General features: G+C 40.9%; 1 protein-coding gene across 8 annotated transcripts in view; it reads right to left on the reverse strand.

Moving 5' to 3' along the window:
- Window positions 1-13,601: 13,601 nt before the first annotated feature.
- Window positions 13,602-15,252, reverse strand: part of PJA2 (praja ring finger ubiquitin ligase 2) — a 39,881-nt gene continuing 38,230 nt past the window's right edge. For all 8 annotated transcript variants that reach the window (XM_083576816.1, XM_083576810.1, XM_083576812.1 and 5 more), the window contains one exon: window positions 13,602-14,286. In XM_083576816.1, coding sequence (XP_083432942.1) covers window positions 14,158-14,286 — 129 coding nt within the window. In that variant the 3' untranslated portion in view covers window positions 13,602-14,157. The remainder of the gene's footprint in view (window positions 14,287-15,252) is intronic.

The raw sequence follows: 15,252 nt of genomic DNA on the forward strand, positions 1-15,252 counted from the left end.
CAGGAGGTACTTTTTCCTTAATGAGAGTTGTCACCACTCTTGAATATAGATGGCATAAATGAAGTAACGATCTTGAGGCAGAATGATAGTTTGACAGAAATGTGTGCAGGATATCCTTGTCATAAATGGATACTATTTTGCATTGATTTTCAGCCATTCAAAAGATTTTTATTTTTAGTTTTTGCTTTGCTTTGTGCCAAGAGCTTTTGGTATTCTTCAGATACATATTTTTTAATCTCCTGAATGTCAACACTGCATTTGGGGAGGACACTAAACATGGACATGCCTCGTTCTCTGTCCAAGACTGGTGGGCAGTTATTCAGAAGATCTGGGATCTCCCAGTCTTTTTATTTTGACATTAAATACAGCTGTGGAGAGCTCTGAATTTTAACAGCAGGGCTCTTATTATGCTCTTACAGTCACAGAAGCCTCCACTGGATCAGAGAGCCTTCAATGAACAGCAGGACACCACTGAAGTCAGTTCATAATCCAGTATTTTAAAGCAAACAACACTAAAATGTTCAAACTGCAAATAATTTAACACACAGTTTGAAAGAGTGATATTCTTAAAGACAGGAATAGCGAAACTAACCACCAGTGTGTACCATGAATAATAATTTCAGTTGTTTCAACCATTTTTTAACGGCTAGGGTGGCCATTTGTCCTATTTACAGATGTCAGTCCTCTGCTTGAAAGGATGTCACTGGGCAGTCCTTTGTTTGGAGGAATCCTCTATTCCAGTGGTGGCCAAACTTGGCCCTCCAGCTGTTTTGGGACTACAATTCCCATCACCCCTGGCCACTGGTCCTGTTAGCTAGGGATGATGGGAGTTGTAGTCCAAAAATAGCTGGAGGGCCAAGTTTGGCCACCACTGCTCTGTTCAAAAGGCTGTCTGGTGCAAGTGTGGTTTACAGGTAAAAGAGCTGTAGGAAGAGAGAACAGGTACCCTGAATTGGAGCATCAGTAGTTAGCATCTGGGCAGTTGACTGAGCAGGTGCACAGCTCACTTCGTCACAGTTTTCTACAGTATTGTGAGTTGCATTGTATTTTTGTTTATATTATAGTATTGAGTTCTAAACATGCATCCATACATGCACATCAGCATATGTACATTTCACACATTTCTTATGTCCTTTCTTTATTAGTGGCATAACTACTCTGGACTATGAAAGAACTACTCAGGCTCGCATAGATCAAAAGACTCATGCGCTTAAGGGAGATGTTAAAAAATAATAATAGCAAAAGCTTTCCAGTTACTCTGTATGCAAATCTTATCCTATATAAGGAAATACTAAGGGCTGAGCTGCACATAGCAACTTAGCTAGTGTGTCATAGAACTGTCTTTTACCTCTTTGGAAGGCTGTAAAACCTTCAGGTCTTTGCTCCCTAACTTCACAGAATGTGTTATTTAAGTGGGGTAATCACTTCCTAGGGGAAAAAAAATCTCAATTTACATATAGACCACAACTATCCCTCCAACAAGCATCAACCAATAGACACCTTGTACCAAGTACATATCAGAAAAGGTACCAGTCAAGTGGTCTCACACTTAAGGATAACACTAGCAGTAACACAGTGCCCACATATATAACTTACCTGGTGGTATGTGTGTGCTTTGAATGTATGGTGTCTACAAAGACTCAGACTATCCGCATCCACCAGCAGGTCTCTCAGGGGTGCAGAGACTTTCAACTTCATAGAAACAATTCGCATGACACAGTGCTGTGGTTAACACCGTAATTAAAATTACAGACTTGGCCTAGTGTTTTACATCTTTGATGACTGCTTTATGAAGGCTACTTGGGGACATGATTTGGTTTATAATTGTGGAATTCTCTCCTGCTGGAGATACAATTGCCCCCCTTGGTACTGGCATGCTGTTTAAGGTGGTGGTTGTTCTTGTTGTTGTTATAGTTAGGGAAACTGAGGCACAAGGGCTGAACATATTTTGAGTCTTTGAGATGCTCACAGTTAGTTTATTTCAACATTAGGGTTTTTTATGACACTGTGGATCTATTGCATGATTTTATATTATATTACTGTGTACCATCCTGCAATCTTCAGATAAAGGGTGGTCTGAATAATAATAATAATAATAATAATAATAATAATAATAATAATAATAAATAGTAGTAGTTTATTGATGGGAGAGTCAGGGGTTGGGTATTTAAAAGCTGTCTCCCCCTTCCTCCATAAATCAAGCACTGGTTAACAAACTGGCAACTAAGGGCAAGAATTGACTAATTTTGCATTTTCTTGATTACTGCCATTTAGACTGCCTTAATTTTAGCCTCGATACTGCTCGTAATGGACTTCCTGCCATTAAAAGCATCCTAAAATGGCATTGGATTTTTTTGTGCTACAGCATCACAGTGTTGACTTGTGCTCCTAGTCTCTTATCGCTCAAACATTTCCCCCTTGACAACATTCCTTTTGATTTGCGCTGTGCATGGTACTACAAATTACATCTAACTAGTGCTGAATGGTCCTGGCTGCAAGGACTATTTAATTCCAGGTACTGAAACTACCATTTTTTAAAAATGAATGGATGTTTTAAATAAGGGTGCTAATCAAGTAAAGCTGTCCAATTAATTAATTGTCTTGCTTTTAACTGATTAACAGACACATGGTAGAAGAGGCAAAGGAAGCTGGAAAAACAAAGTCAGCTTGACATTGAAATTCTAGAAAAAATTTTTTTTACTCCGGGGTGGGGGTGAGGGGGTGCTGTGGTCTAAGGGCTGCATCCTTGGCTGACCCCTGGGGTGCAGGGGGGTGGGGAGAAGGGTAAAAAACTGGGTAGGGGAAGGAGCTGAAACCAATTGGGCAATGGAAGGAGGAAGTTGGATGAAAACCCTCCCTGAGAAATCTGCCCCTTCCCCAACCAGGGTGATGGACAGGAGAGAAGGTGGTGTCAAGATGAGAAAAACGGTTAGACAGTCCACTGCTGGCTTTGGCTGGCTCACTGCCAGCGTGTGACCACAGACAGATAACCTCCAAGGGAATTTGGTCCTCAACAGGAAAAAGAAAAGAGAAAAGAATAAAGGTTCTGCATGTACACCTCAGAGGTCCTGTTCTTTTTCTGAGAGGGACATCCATTCCACATGTCCTCTTCCTCAATCTGTTGGGAGGAGATGCTCCAGAAGCAAGCACTCAGAGCGGCCAATGAGCGGACAAAGAGGCTGTCCCCCTGAAGTTTAATGGATATAATTTTGTCTGCCTTTCCCCAAGCCATCAAGTTTAAAGATCCTGGCAGAATGAAGGTGGCTGGAAGGCCATCAACTTTGGGGTAGCAGTGGTGGGATAATTTCTCAAGCCCTTGTGCTGCCTGTCAGATCTCCTGGCCAGTCACTGTCCACTGTTACCTACCCCTCTGGAAAGGAGGATGGATATGGCTAACACATGAATTGACTGCCTGGTTCTACATATTTCACATCCTAATACCACATCCTGTCAACAGTTCTCTCCATCTGTGATCTAGCCCATAAGAAGAGGTTGTAGCTCTCTGGTGCAGCTCTCCTAAAGAATCGCTTAATGTTTGCACTGGAGAAGAAGAGGCTCAAGAGCTTTTTGCTTATGTCTCCATTTTGGAGAAAACGGTTGAGGGACATGGTGGCGCATGTAGAATGGAGGGGCTGGAACTCCTTGAGATCAGGGGTTATGTTGGGGCCCAAATGGGAAGACCTGGGGTATGGCTTTGTGCATTGAAGGAACTGCTTGCAACATACATTGCACTTTAATTTTCAAGTTTTGCTCCATCCAGTCATGCAGGTCTTGAGAACGGTAACGGCACATCCTGAATTTTGAATATATTAGTAGAAACATTCTACTCCTGTGCAGTGAAGCTTATCTTCACTTTTACAGAGATCATCTCTACATTAACAGGTCACAGTTGACTACTGTTCTTCAATTTACAAGACAAAATGCTCGAGCACTGGGGTATTTAAAAAACACAAAAAACCTCAGCAGGTTTTCCAATTTCAGAACCATCAAGCAGTTACCAACTTTCAGGCATTATTAATCATGGTTGTCACTGTATAAGACACTATGAACTCCATCTATTTTCTTTTAATAAAGCACTTGGTGCTAAACATGTAACCTTAAGCAAATGGAAAGAACAAAATCAAGTTAAAGCATAATTTTCAGCTAGGGATTCAAATAATATTCAGAGGTCCCAAGAGCTATACTGTATTCAGGAATCAGAGCGAAAAGCCTTCCCAAACGGACACTTGAGCGAGCGTGGTGTAGTGGTTAAGAGCAGTAGTCTTGTAATCTGGGGAACCGGGTTCGCTTCCCCGCTCCTCCACATGCAGCTGCTGGGTGACCTTGGGCCAGTCACACTTCTCTGAAGTCTCTCAGCCTCACTCACCTCACAGTGTTTGTTGTGGGGGAGGAAGGGAAAGGAGATTGTTAGCCACTTTGAGACTCCTTAAGGGGAGTGAAAGGTGGGATATCAAGTCCAAACTCCTCCTCTTCTTCTTTGCATCTGCGCAGCCAATTTCCTCTTACATCACTGTATCATTTTGCAGTACAAAGTTCTACAGCCGAGGTGCAGAATTGGAAGCCCAAATGCAATTATCTCTGTCCCTCAGGATTGTTCCTAGGTCTTGCCCTCCCCAGGGACACTCACCCTTCCTGCCCTCTCCTGAAACGCTTCTGCTTGGACTGACACATGTCCTTGAATTGGAGGTGTGAACCCAGAAGCTGCTCACCCAAGTGCTCTGGCTAGCTTCCTGGCAGCTGTGTCACTTTGGCTCACTGGAAGAGGGGAAGGGATGGAGACTTCCGGGTCAGCGTCATCGGCAATGGCGGAATTCCTCTGACTCAGAGGAACCCCCTCCGTGAAAATCGGGTCTAGCCGCCGCGGCGAAGGCGGAGACCCCTTAAAAATCCCAGGCGGAGGAAGCCTGGGAACGTGGGATTCGGCTGACACCAGGAGCGCCTCCCCTACTCACAGGGAAACCCCTTTTTCAGGGATCCGAAGCGACGTGGGGTGAGCACCGCGGTGTCTTGAATCGATCGCTATTCTTACGGAGTGAAGCCGCAGAGCCGTTGCCGGAGAGCGCCGACTTTTTCCTGTGGACAATTGGACTCTAAACAAGTACCCATGAGTAGAACGGAAAATTGGATTAAGAAACACTTTAATTTGGCATTGAAGCGGGAAGGTCTAAACAGGAAGTCCGCCTTCCGCTTTTTGTATATAGACTGAAGCAAAAAATTGTGCAAGCCAAAGTCTGGAGAGTTGTATATAAAGACCTAAATTTCCCTCATTTTTAACCATCAAAACCCCTCTTGGAAGCAGGGGAAAAGAGGGGGAATTTTGATTGTTTAAGCCTGCGGAGAGAGGGTAAAGAAAGATAAATTTCCACCGTCTCAAACCTGGGAACGGGGTGTCAGAGACAGAAACCCTTGGGGAAACCCATCAACTGTGAATGGAATGTTTTTTGACAGATAGTTAAAGAAGAGAAACAAATTGATTCCAGAGTTACCTTTTGCACTTAAAAGAAACAAAATTTGAAAAATGAAAGTAACTTTCTTTTGCTGGACTTGCCTTCAAAAGATGGATACAAATGGAAATTGTTCCCTCTAGAGGGAGCTTGTTAAATTGTTGCTGGAGTCGGTCTGGGGATTTCACAGCTGTGGAGTTTAGGATCGTGAGACCAGACTCTGACCTTGAACAAAAATGGATATAGAAGAAGTTTTGGTGCTTGCTTTTTGCAAGACAAACGCCTTGCTGGAGCAGATGCATGAGAAGGTGAATCTGATGACTGTTGCAGTTCAAAATTTTGGACAAACAGTGAATACTTATATAGAAACCACTCAGGACCCAACCCAGGAACCTGTTTTGACAGAGCAAGTGCAAATGCAGAAGACAATGGAGGAGGTTGCTGTTGAACCTCAAGCAACACAAATGGATAGAACCGAGGCCCTGCAGGAGCACAAGCCGCTGTTTTTGAGGATTGAACCTGGAGTGGGCAGGGGGGGGGGTCCTGGAGTTGTGGGGGTCCTTAATTTTGGAGGGACTTTGAAACATGCATTTAAATATATTTTGGACTACCTGGTTGACTGTGGGGAATGGGACTGTGGGGAATGGGCTGATCTGATGAGGGGAGAGGGAGATATTTTGGGGTTGGAGTTCCCCCGAGACCTACTCCTCAATGAGAAAGGAAAGAAATTAAGAAAGAGACCAACAAAAGACAAGGCAAAGTGCTGGTATAAACAAGAAGAAGAACTGCAGAAGGGACATGGAAAAGACTTAAGAGCCTCGGACACAAGACTACCAGGTTGATGGACTAGATGGAAAGGACAGTAAGGCCTGACATAACCCGAGACCAGGAAGAAGGGACGTTGGATGAAGATTGGAAGAAAGTTTTAAAAATTTATTTTGGGAATTAGGGTAAAATCTATTTTGGGAATTAGGAAAAATGGTGGAATGAAATTATTTGGCTTTAGTAGAAATGATATTAGGAGATATGTATAAATAAGTATTAAGTTCTAGGATTTAAGGTATTTTATCGAAAGATAAGGTTAAAATAAATTAAGGTAAATTGAATGACAGAATATTCTGAAAGATGAAAAGGATTTGCTGAGTTAATTGATAGGTTAGACTGTTAAGATAAACTATCCAATAAAAATTGAGAAAGATGGAAAGAATTTGCTGAAACAAATAATTAAATTAGAATACAAAAAGGGAGGTGTGAGGAGGTCGATGAAACAAGTAAATGAAAGACAAAGGGATGGAATATTGGATGTGTGTTTTATTTTTTATTGCTGTATTTTTCTTTTTTCTTTTTTTCTTTTTTCTATCTATTTTTTCTTTTTTAAGATATTGTAATGTAACTTTTTTGCTGTTTGTTTTTTGTTCTTCTTTTTCTGTAATCTCTAAATTCTCAATAAATATCATTAAAAAAAAAAAGGAAGAGGGGAAGGGATGGAGAGGCAGCCCTGGGAGCCATGCCCCAATGCCCACCAGTGAGCTTTTCATCTCAACTAATTTCAAGAGTCGGAGGAGAGTAGGCAGGAGTGGGTGGGCATGTTTTATGGGGCAATCCAGTTTTCTCCCTGAAGAATTCTGCAAGTGGAGGCCTCCGAAAATTGAAAGTGAAATCTTCCTCTTAGTGCAAAAAAGGGGAAAGATTTCAAATAACTATTGTGATATGTGTAAATCAATGGCTGGCTGCTGGCATACATCTGTCTCAAGAGACAATGGAGTGCGCTTCTGCAGGTGCAGTCAAACTGCTTGTGTTAGCAGCACCTCTCTGGAGTGCAAGCCAGGGCAGCGTGTCTGGAGGTCTTGGACTGACCAGACAAGACTCTCTTGGCTTCTCTGATGTGGTCCAAAGGGAAACAGAGCAATCCAGTTGGCACCAGCTGGGCTGCAGGAGCTGTAGGTGCTATCTAACCGCGTTAAGAACTCCACTCTGGATTGCTGTAGGGTTTACTGCTTAGGCTGCCCGCTGCAGGGTTTTTGGGGGGCATTTTTGAGGAGGTGAGTCAGCTCCTCCCTGCTCCTCTCCCCCCCCAAAAAACACCTTGGCCAAGGGTTGCACACTGAGCACCTGCATCATCATCATCATTTTTAATTTGTATACCGTCTTTCCATCTTACAGTACTCGAGGCAGTTTACAAGCTGAAGAAACAAAAAATGTACATCTTATAACAATCTAATGCAATACAAAAATGTGATAAGAAAACATAACTTTAAAATAGGCAACCTACATCAAAAAGTAACATTCAACAATCATTAGAATAGTATTAAATGATAACATAAAAGTTAAACAGAAATGCACCCAACAGTTACAATAAATAATTTCTAAACAATAATCAATAAAACAACGGCAAACCACAGTATATAAAATAATACAATACAAATTGAGAAGCAGAGACTAGAGGGTGGGGCAAGGCTAGTGGAAGGAGGCCTTGCCTAATGGAGTCTCTCCCCTCACAGGAACACGATGGCCTCAGAAAAATCTTCACTCTGATGGAGTCAGCCGCCAGTTTGAAGTAAAAGGGGCAAATTGATGGAGACTGATACAACATGTTTATCTACCTATTGACGTTATAATGGAAAAGATATGGGAATTACGTTATGGAACTGCCAGCTAGAAATGTCATGGGTGAAGGGAGGTGGAGAATGAGGAGGGCAATTTGGTTATTATGAGGTATGAAAAAGCACATACACACCCCAAAAAGGGGCATTTTAAAAAAAAATATATCGAAGAGAATGATTTTTAGCAAGCCCATTGATTTTGCTCCTCCTCCTCCCCTGAAATGGTACCCCTAAGAAAGAAAATGGTAGGCGACAGGAACATAGGAGGCTGTGTTATTCTGAGTCTGGCTGTTGGCCCACCTAGCTCAGTTTGGCCTGCACTGACTGTCCATGTCTCTCCATGTTTTCAGAGAGGGGACTTTTCCAGCACTACCTGAAGATGTCCGTAGAAGATGACCTTCTGCATGCAAAGCGGGTGGTCTACAGCCTGTTACTCTATTTTAAAGGTACGTATAAAATTTCTTGACATCTGCTCTGCTATGAAAGACTGGCACTGTGGCAATTTTTGAACTGTTATCTTGTTTTTTCCACAGTCCTAAACTGAGAGCCTATTTTAAAGTTTTTATGAGCCCCGTGTGGATGATGATGAGTCCTCAGTAGGATCACGTAGCACAAGATTTGATTGGGACCCCAATCTGGTGTTTTGGAAAACAGACCATTTTGACCCAAGGCACTTTGTAGGATGTTCGATTCAGCTTGGGTCTGCTTCATCCCCTCCCCCTTTACTATAGGGAAATTTAAGAAGGGCTGCTGTAACTTCACCCCCTTTTGAAAGAAGCACTGCAAGTCCATACACATGCAATGCTTTTACGCCAGCACAGCTGCTGCCTGGCATGCGTAAAAGTAGTGTGGCAATGCTGGTTTAGGGTAAGAGAGTGTTTTAAGCATTATGTCCTGTATGTGGGGGTGCCAATATGAGATTGTTGCATTTTCTTGAAGGTTCACGTACAAGAGGTCAGATGAAGTGTGACATTCACACTCTGCTCTTCCTATGTTGGGACAGTGCTTTGAATGTTTAAATGTAGCAGCCATCATGCCCACTGGATGTGCTGATGAGGAAAAAACAAATACGAGGCCTCAACAGCAGGATTCATAACCCAAAAGAATTTGAGAATTGAAGCTCACCAGCCTACCTTTTAATTAGGATACATGAGTTTGAAAACCGTGCCAACAAAGACTACAAATTTGGGTTAAGAAGTCATTGCCTTTCGACAGTTTTTCCTTTGTGCCAGCTGCTGAGAGGGGGGTGGGGAGCCAAGAGATGAGGCCAGTAACAGATGGTGGGGAAATAACCATCTCCAGCTCTGTTCTTTTTTATTTCCAGTTTATACAAACAACTGGTGGAAAGTTTCTAACAGTGCGATCTATTCAGAAGCCCCATTGAGCCCAGTGAAGTTTACTCCCCAGGTTATAGGATTGAAGACAACATACGGAAAACTTGGCAGAGCAACTTGAAAACTGCTCTGTGGGTGGGGGGGATAAGGTTCTCTTGTAACACTGTGGTCAGCTAGCGAGAGAGAAACAGATTGCCTGCTTAAAGTTCTGTCTGCATGAAATCCAATTCCAATGTGCAGAAAAGTCTAGTTATTGGAAGCCCCCTACAGGTATTCAGAGGACAATATTAGGCCCTCGGTTTATGTGGAGAGGATTATGTATTTTCACTTTTGCTTACCATTGAGTGCAATGCTGCTTTTAAAGTTCTATTCAGTTGTTATAACTGAATATTGAATATTTGCAGTAAGATGAATAAGATCATATATATATATATATATATATATATATATATATATATATATATATATATTAAAAAGCTTAAAAGATCTGAGATTGTATCCTGCAAAAGCATTCAGCAAATATAGGTTGCTACAAGACCTTTGACAGTTAATTTACAACTTGTACTTTGTGGCATTCGGGACGTGGGTGGCGCTGTGGGTTAAACCACAGAGCCTAGGACTTGCCGATCAGAAGGTCGGCGGTTCAAATCCCCTGCGACGGGGTGAGCTCCCCTTGCTCGGTCCCTGCTCCTGCCAACCTAGCAGTTTGAAAGCACATCACAGTGCAAGTAGATAAACAGGTACTGCTCTGGCAGGAAGGTAAACGGCATTTCCGTGCGCTGCTCTGGTTCGCCAGAAGCGGCTTAAGTCATGCTGGCCACATGACCCGGAAGCTCCCTCGGCCAATAAAGCGAGATGAGCGCTGCAACCCCAAAGTCGGTCACGACTGGACCTAATGGTCAGGGGTCCCTTTACCTTTACTTTGTGGCCTTGCAGTTCATCCTAATAAAGGTATTGCCCTACTGTGGCTTTTGGACCAGCATGGTTCTTTTTATATGCCAGCTGTGTATCTAGTGACATAGAAACCACCACCAAATTGTCCCCGTACATAAGATCTGAAGAGGCTCTTGCAAACTTGTCCCATTAACAAGACACCTCATTGTTCGTTTAGCTTTTTTACTCATTTCTTCACATGCCCAAAACTAAATGGATATTTAAAAGCACTTTATGGATTAACTGGATCATTTCTGACCACATTTTGCCTCCGAGACATAACACTTGGGAGATTTCACTGAAATATATACACGACATCATTGTAATGGGATATGTCATTCATACAGATTGTTTGACAAGAACCCCTGGATCTTGGATTCCTGCCCACAGGACTAATCTTGAAGAGGTGGCTAACAAGATGCAATGAAAACAGTTGCACTGAAACAGGCCTCAAGTCTAACTCAAATCTCCTTGCCTTCCGAAATGTAAAGAGGCATGCAAGGGTTATATTTGAAATAAGCGTTTTAAGTTCACTCTATGGGCCTAGATTGGGCAAAAAACTTGCTCTGATTTAGCTTGTAGCTGGGAATCAGGCCTAGAACCTATTGCATGGTATGACTAGAAATTCATCTTGGGGAACAGAATCCAGGAAATGCCATCTTTATCTCACCAGGATGAAAGAAAAAGTATCTTAGCTTGCGCCCCTATTTTATGCTCTCTATTGTTAGCTTTGCATTTAACAATAGTTATGACTTATTATTTATTATTATTATTTATTGAATTTATATACCGCCCTATACCCAGAGCTCTCAGGGCGGTTCATATACTTAACAAGGTAGACATTTACTAGCTGCCTTGCTTTCCAACGAGGCTTGCTTTCAAATAGATGTGCCCAGGATTGCAGTGATATTCTGCTGTATTATTATTATTATTATTAATAATAATAATAATAATAATAATAATAATAATTAGATTTATATACCACCCTTCATCATAAGATCTCAGGGCGGTTCACAGAATAAAGTATAGGATAAAAACAAGTAAATAATTAAAACAAAACAGCAAAACAATAAACCCAACTCCCCACAGACACATTTAAAAGGCTATAGAGTATTAATTAGCCAAAGACCTGGCTGAAGAGGAACGTTTTCGCCTGGTGCCTAAAAATGTATGATGAAGGTGCCAGTCAAACCTCTCTGGGGAGAGCCACTAACAGAGAAGGCCCATTCTTGTGTATCCTTGCACGGGTTGAGAGTGCTACACAGAAAAAAGTCTCACGTCTCTATATAGTTTTGCAGTGCAGAAGCCTTTGTGAGATGCATGGCCAAAAGTTCTGGATCATGCTCCAAGGTTGTACAAAAGAGTTTCAATTAAAGTATGCATCTCTCCCCCCCCCAAATAATATTTATTATGTTTCATACAAATACAACACATACTATAAAACAAAAATAAAAGAGAAAAAAGAAATAAAACAAATATAACGAATAGTAACAAAATATATAACCACAAACACATAGACAATTAAAATTAATTAATTAATTAAACTTCCAACCTCATAAACATATTGCTTGACTTCCTCTAATCTCTTCCATCTGCATTTCCTTGTAACTAAATGTAGCAGTTTTCCAATATCATTATTCAGAAAACAATCTTCCGATTATAATCGAATTTCTTAACATTCTATATCTCATTTATTTATTTAAATCCTAACTTAAACCTAGGCCTATTTAGTACTTTCAAGTAACTTCTAATCTTTAATATTACAATATTTATTCAAATAGTCTTTAAATTTCTTCCAATCTTCTTGGTATTCCTCTTCTTTCTGGTCACGGATTCTCCCAGTGAGATCAGCTAGCTGCCATTCTTCCACAGTTGGTAATTCTTGTGTTTTCCACTTTTTGGCTATTAAAATTCGAGCAGCAGTTGTTGCATACAAAAATACCTTTACATCTTTCTTGGGCAGTTCAAAACCTAATATTCCAAGGAAGAAGGCCTCTGGTTTCTTAAAGTATGCATCTTTTTCAGGAAACATGTATTTCAGCATGAAAAATTTGATTTAAGATGTTATTTAAATTGGACTTTTGGGCAGCAAAAGCATTCTTTATAATGATGGTAACGGAGAGGAATGCTCTGTTTGCCAAGGCAGATTGATTTAGATCATTGGGGTGGGGGACAATCCACCCTGGGGAAAATGGGCATTTCCCTCATGTACCAGAGTGATAATGATGTTTCTTCTTGCCAAAGTCTCAGCCCAGGCATTTTTACCTAGTTTTGTAGAAGGGAGGAATGAAAGCATGTCTATTGCTAGGTGACTTGAGAACATAATTTCCTGTTCTTTAAACCTGACAAACTGTCTAGGTTGCATACAGCTTCAGCGGTGTGGTGTGGGGGAGAGGAAGAGAGCAACAGTGCAAGGATACTATGGGAGCTTAAATAATTAGTCCTACACCCTTTCCAAACAGAGTCCAGCTGTTATTTCCCTTCTGTTCTAGAAACTGTGAGCTGACATTCTTTGTGGGTGAAGTGTGGAATTATTCCCTCCCCCCATCACTGCTATTTCTTACAGTGCTAAAGCACTGCTGCAGAATCTATTCTTACAGGACAAGTGAAGAATATACTCTGACAACTGTTAAAAAAAAATGTAGCTGTTAACAGATCATTCATGTATAAGCGCAAATTTTTTTTCATATCATGGTAAATTAAATAAGAGCTGGGTAGAAGAACCGCGGGATGCATCTGTTTCACAGTCTTTTACAGTAAAATAATACATCTGCAAACACTTCAGTGTTGGAGACTTGCATAATTTCCCCAGCCATCAATATCATGGGTTTTGGATGTATTGTACAATGTATAAAGAGAACAGTTAGTGAGTGGATAGTGTGTAACCCAGCAGCTCACCCTAGTGCATACACAATTTTAAAATAATAAAAATATTAATAATGAAGTCAGCAGAATTTTTTGAAGACCAATGCATTGTACTGTAAGGTAACCTTAGGTGTCCTACTGACAAGGATCCGAGTTCTTTCCATTGTATTTCAGTAGCTTTGCAGGCAGTATGACCCCTTTATAACCTCGCAACCTGCCCATTAAAATTTGCCTGTCTAAATTCCAACAGCTGATTGCACCCACCTCCCACAGGTTTTCTATAGTCTGGATGATGTGCCCTCAGTTTCTACCACAGGCATGTCAAATTGTGTCGGATTATGAACTCCATAAAGCTGCCCAACTATCAGTTCTGGGTACTGGTTAGAGAAACGCTCACAAGCTATTATGAAATCACAGGGAAGTTGAGTTATTATCCTTTTTTATTTCCAGTGAAACCAAAGTATACTACTGCTGTGATCACAGAACGTCTTCACATTTGATGCAAATATGAAAGAGCTATGTACAAAGTAATCAAGTGGCACTATTTTTCAACAAAAAGAAACAACCCAAGCCTCAATTATAATATAATGTAAAACAGGTTATATGCATAACATCTGTAAGCTCCAACTGCACTGCAGTTGCATTACCTTGAACACAAGTGCCACATTAATAATGATCATTCCTTAAGACAAATTTAATATAAGCATTAGACATTAGTTAACAGCGACATGTTTTACTGAGGAAAACTAGTGCAAGCTTTTACTCCTTTTAGTCTGATAATTCTAGCTCTAAATGGTTTCTAAACCATTTAGAAAGGTCATACATTCTCTTTCTAAACTAGTATACTTTAAAGTGTTTTTAATATATATTTATATTTATATATATATACTTACATATAAACCAATTTCACATTGTAATTAAACAGGAGGAATTTACAGTAAAATTTGATGGTTCAAACTCTCTTTTCAGATGTTCGTTTTATTGTGTTCCTGATGTACTGTGGACTGAAGGAGTAGAATCATGATCAGGCAGGAAGGTAACTGTGGGAATAGATGTCTCTGGAAGCACAGGCGCAAGCACATGGCGGCATACAGGACACGTTCCGGACTAGATGAAACAAAAGGCCATCGATCAGTTGCAAGGCAGCTACAAGAATTCCAGGTACGCAAGAATGCCAAAATGCAACACCTCAAATAAACGTAGATTTGCGGGTGTGAACCATGAGTGAGTGAAGCAGCCTGTTTACTAACCTAAGACCACAGTCTTTGCGTACCTGCTTCTTAGGTGTCATGCCAATTTCAGAGAGATTTCTCTGGAATAAGCAAATTGGGAGACTGCCTTTAGTAGAGGTAGTGAAACATCGAACACAAAATGATGAAATGTGGTATTACTTGTGTTCAATATTTTAAGAAGGTTCTTATCACTAGATTAGATTTTTTTGTTTAAAGTTCACTACTATGTGAAATTGAATTTAGCTTTCTGAAATGAATTTTGCCTAATTTTGCACTCACTACCCTCCCCTCCCCCTGGACTAGTGTCTTGATGAGGGCAGGTTAAGTTAACACTTGTTGCCCCAGCAAATGTTGAAATCTCAGGAATTTGTTAGGGTCAAACCACAAATAGAATGTAGTCAAATTTTCCAATATAAAAGGCCTAAAACATTACTAAAACAATATTGCTAACTTGTGTTTCACTGTAATCAAACTTTGTAGTAAAGCTGTGAAATTTGCAAATATTCCAAAAACTTTGGGGGTGATAGTCTGGGATCTACTCGTAGGTCTCTGAGTAACTTGCTGTAGACCAGCAAGGACTGCTGATTCCCAACTGTTTAACAATAGCAAACACACCCACACCCGCACCCTACTTTCCCACCTTAATTAGGCTGCTGAAAGAAAGCTAACCAGGAGTGAACTTGCGTGTGGAAGGACTGTTACTTAGGTTCAGTTCAGCTACTGAAAACAAATGCCTAGTATCGAATTGAACTAATCTTTATATTCTTTCAATACTAAGTTGAAGTATGACAATCACCACCAGCAGAGCTTTTCTGCCTTTAAACACAAGAACAATTGGATC

This window comes from Podarcis filfolensis (genome assembly GCF_964270895.1).
Source record: "Podarcis filfolensis genome assembly, chromosome: 11".
Taxonomy (NCBI): domain Eukaryota; kingdom Metazoa; phylum Chordata; class Lepidosauria; order Squamata; family Lacertidae; genus Podarcis; species Podarcis filfolensis.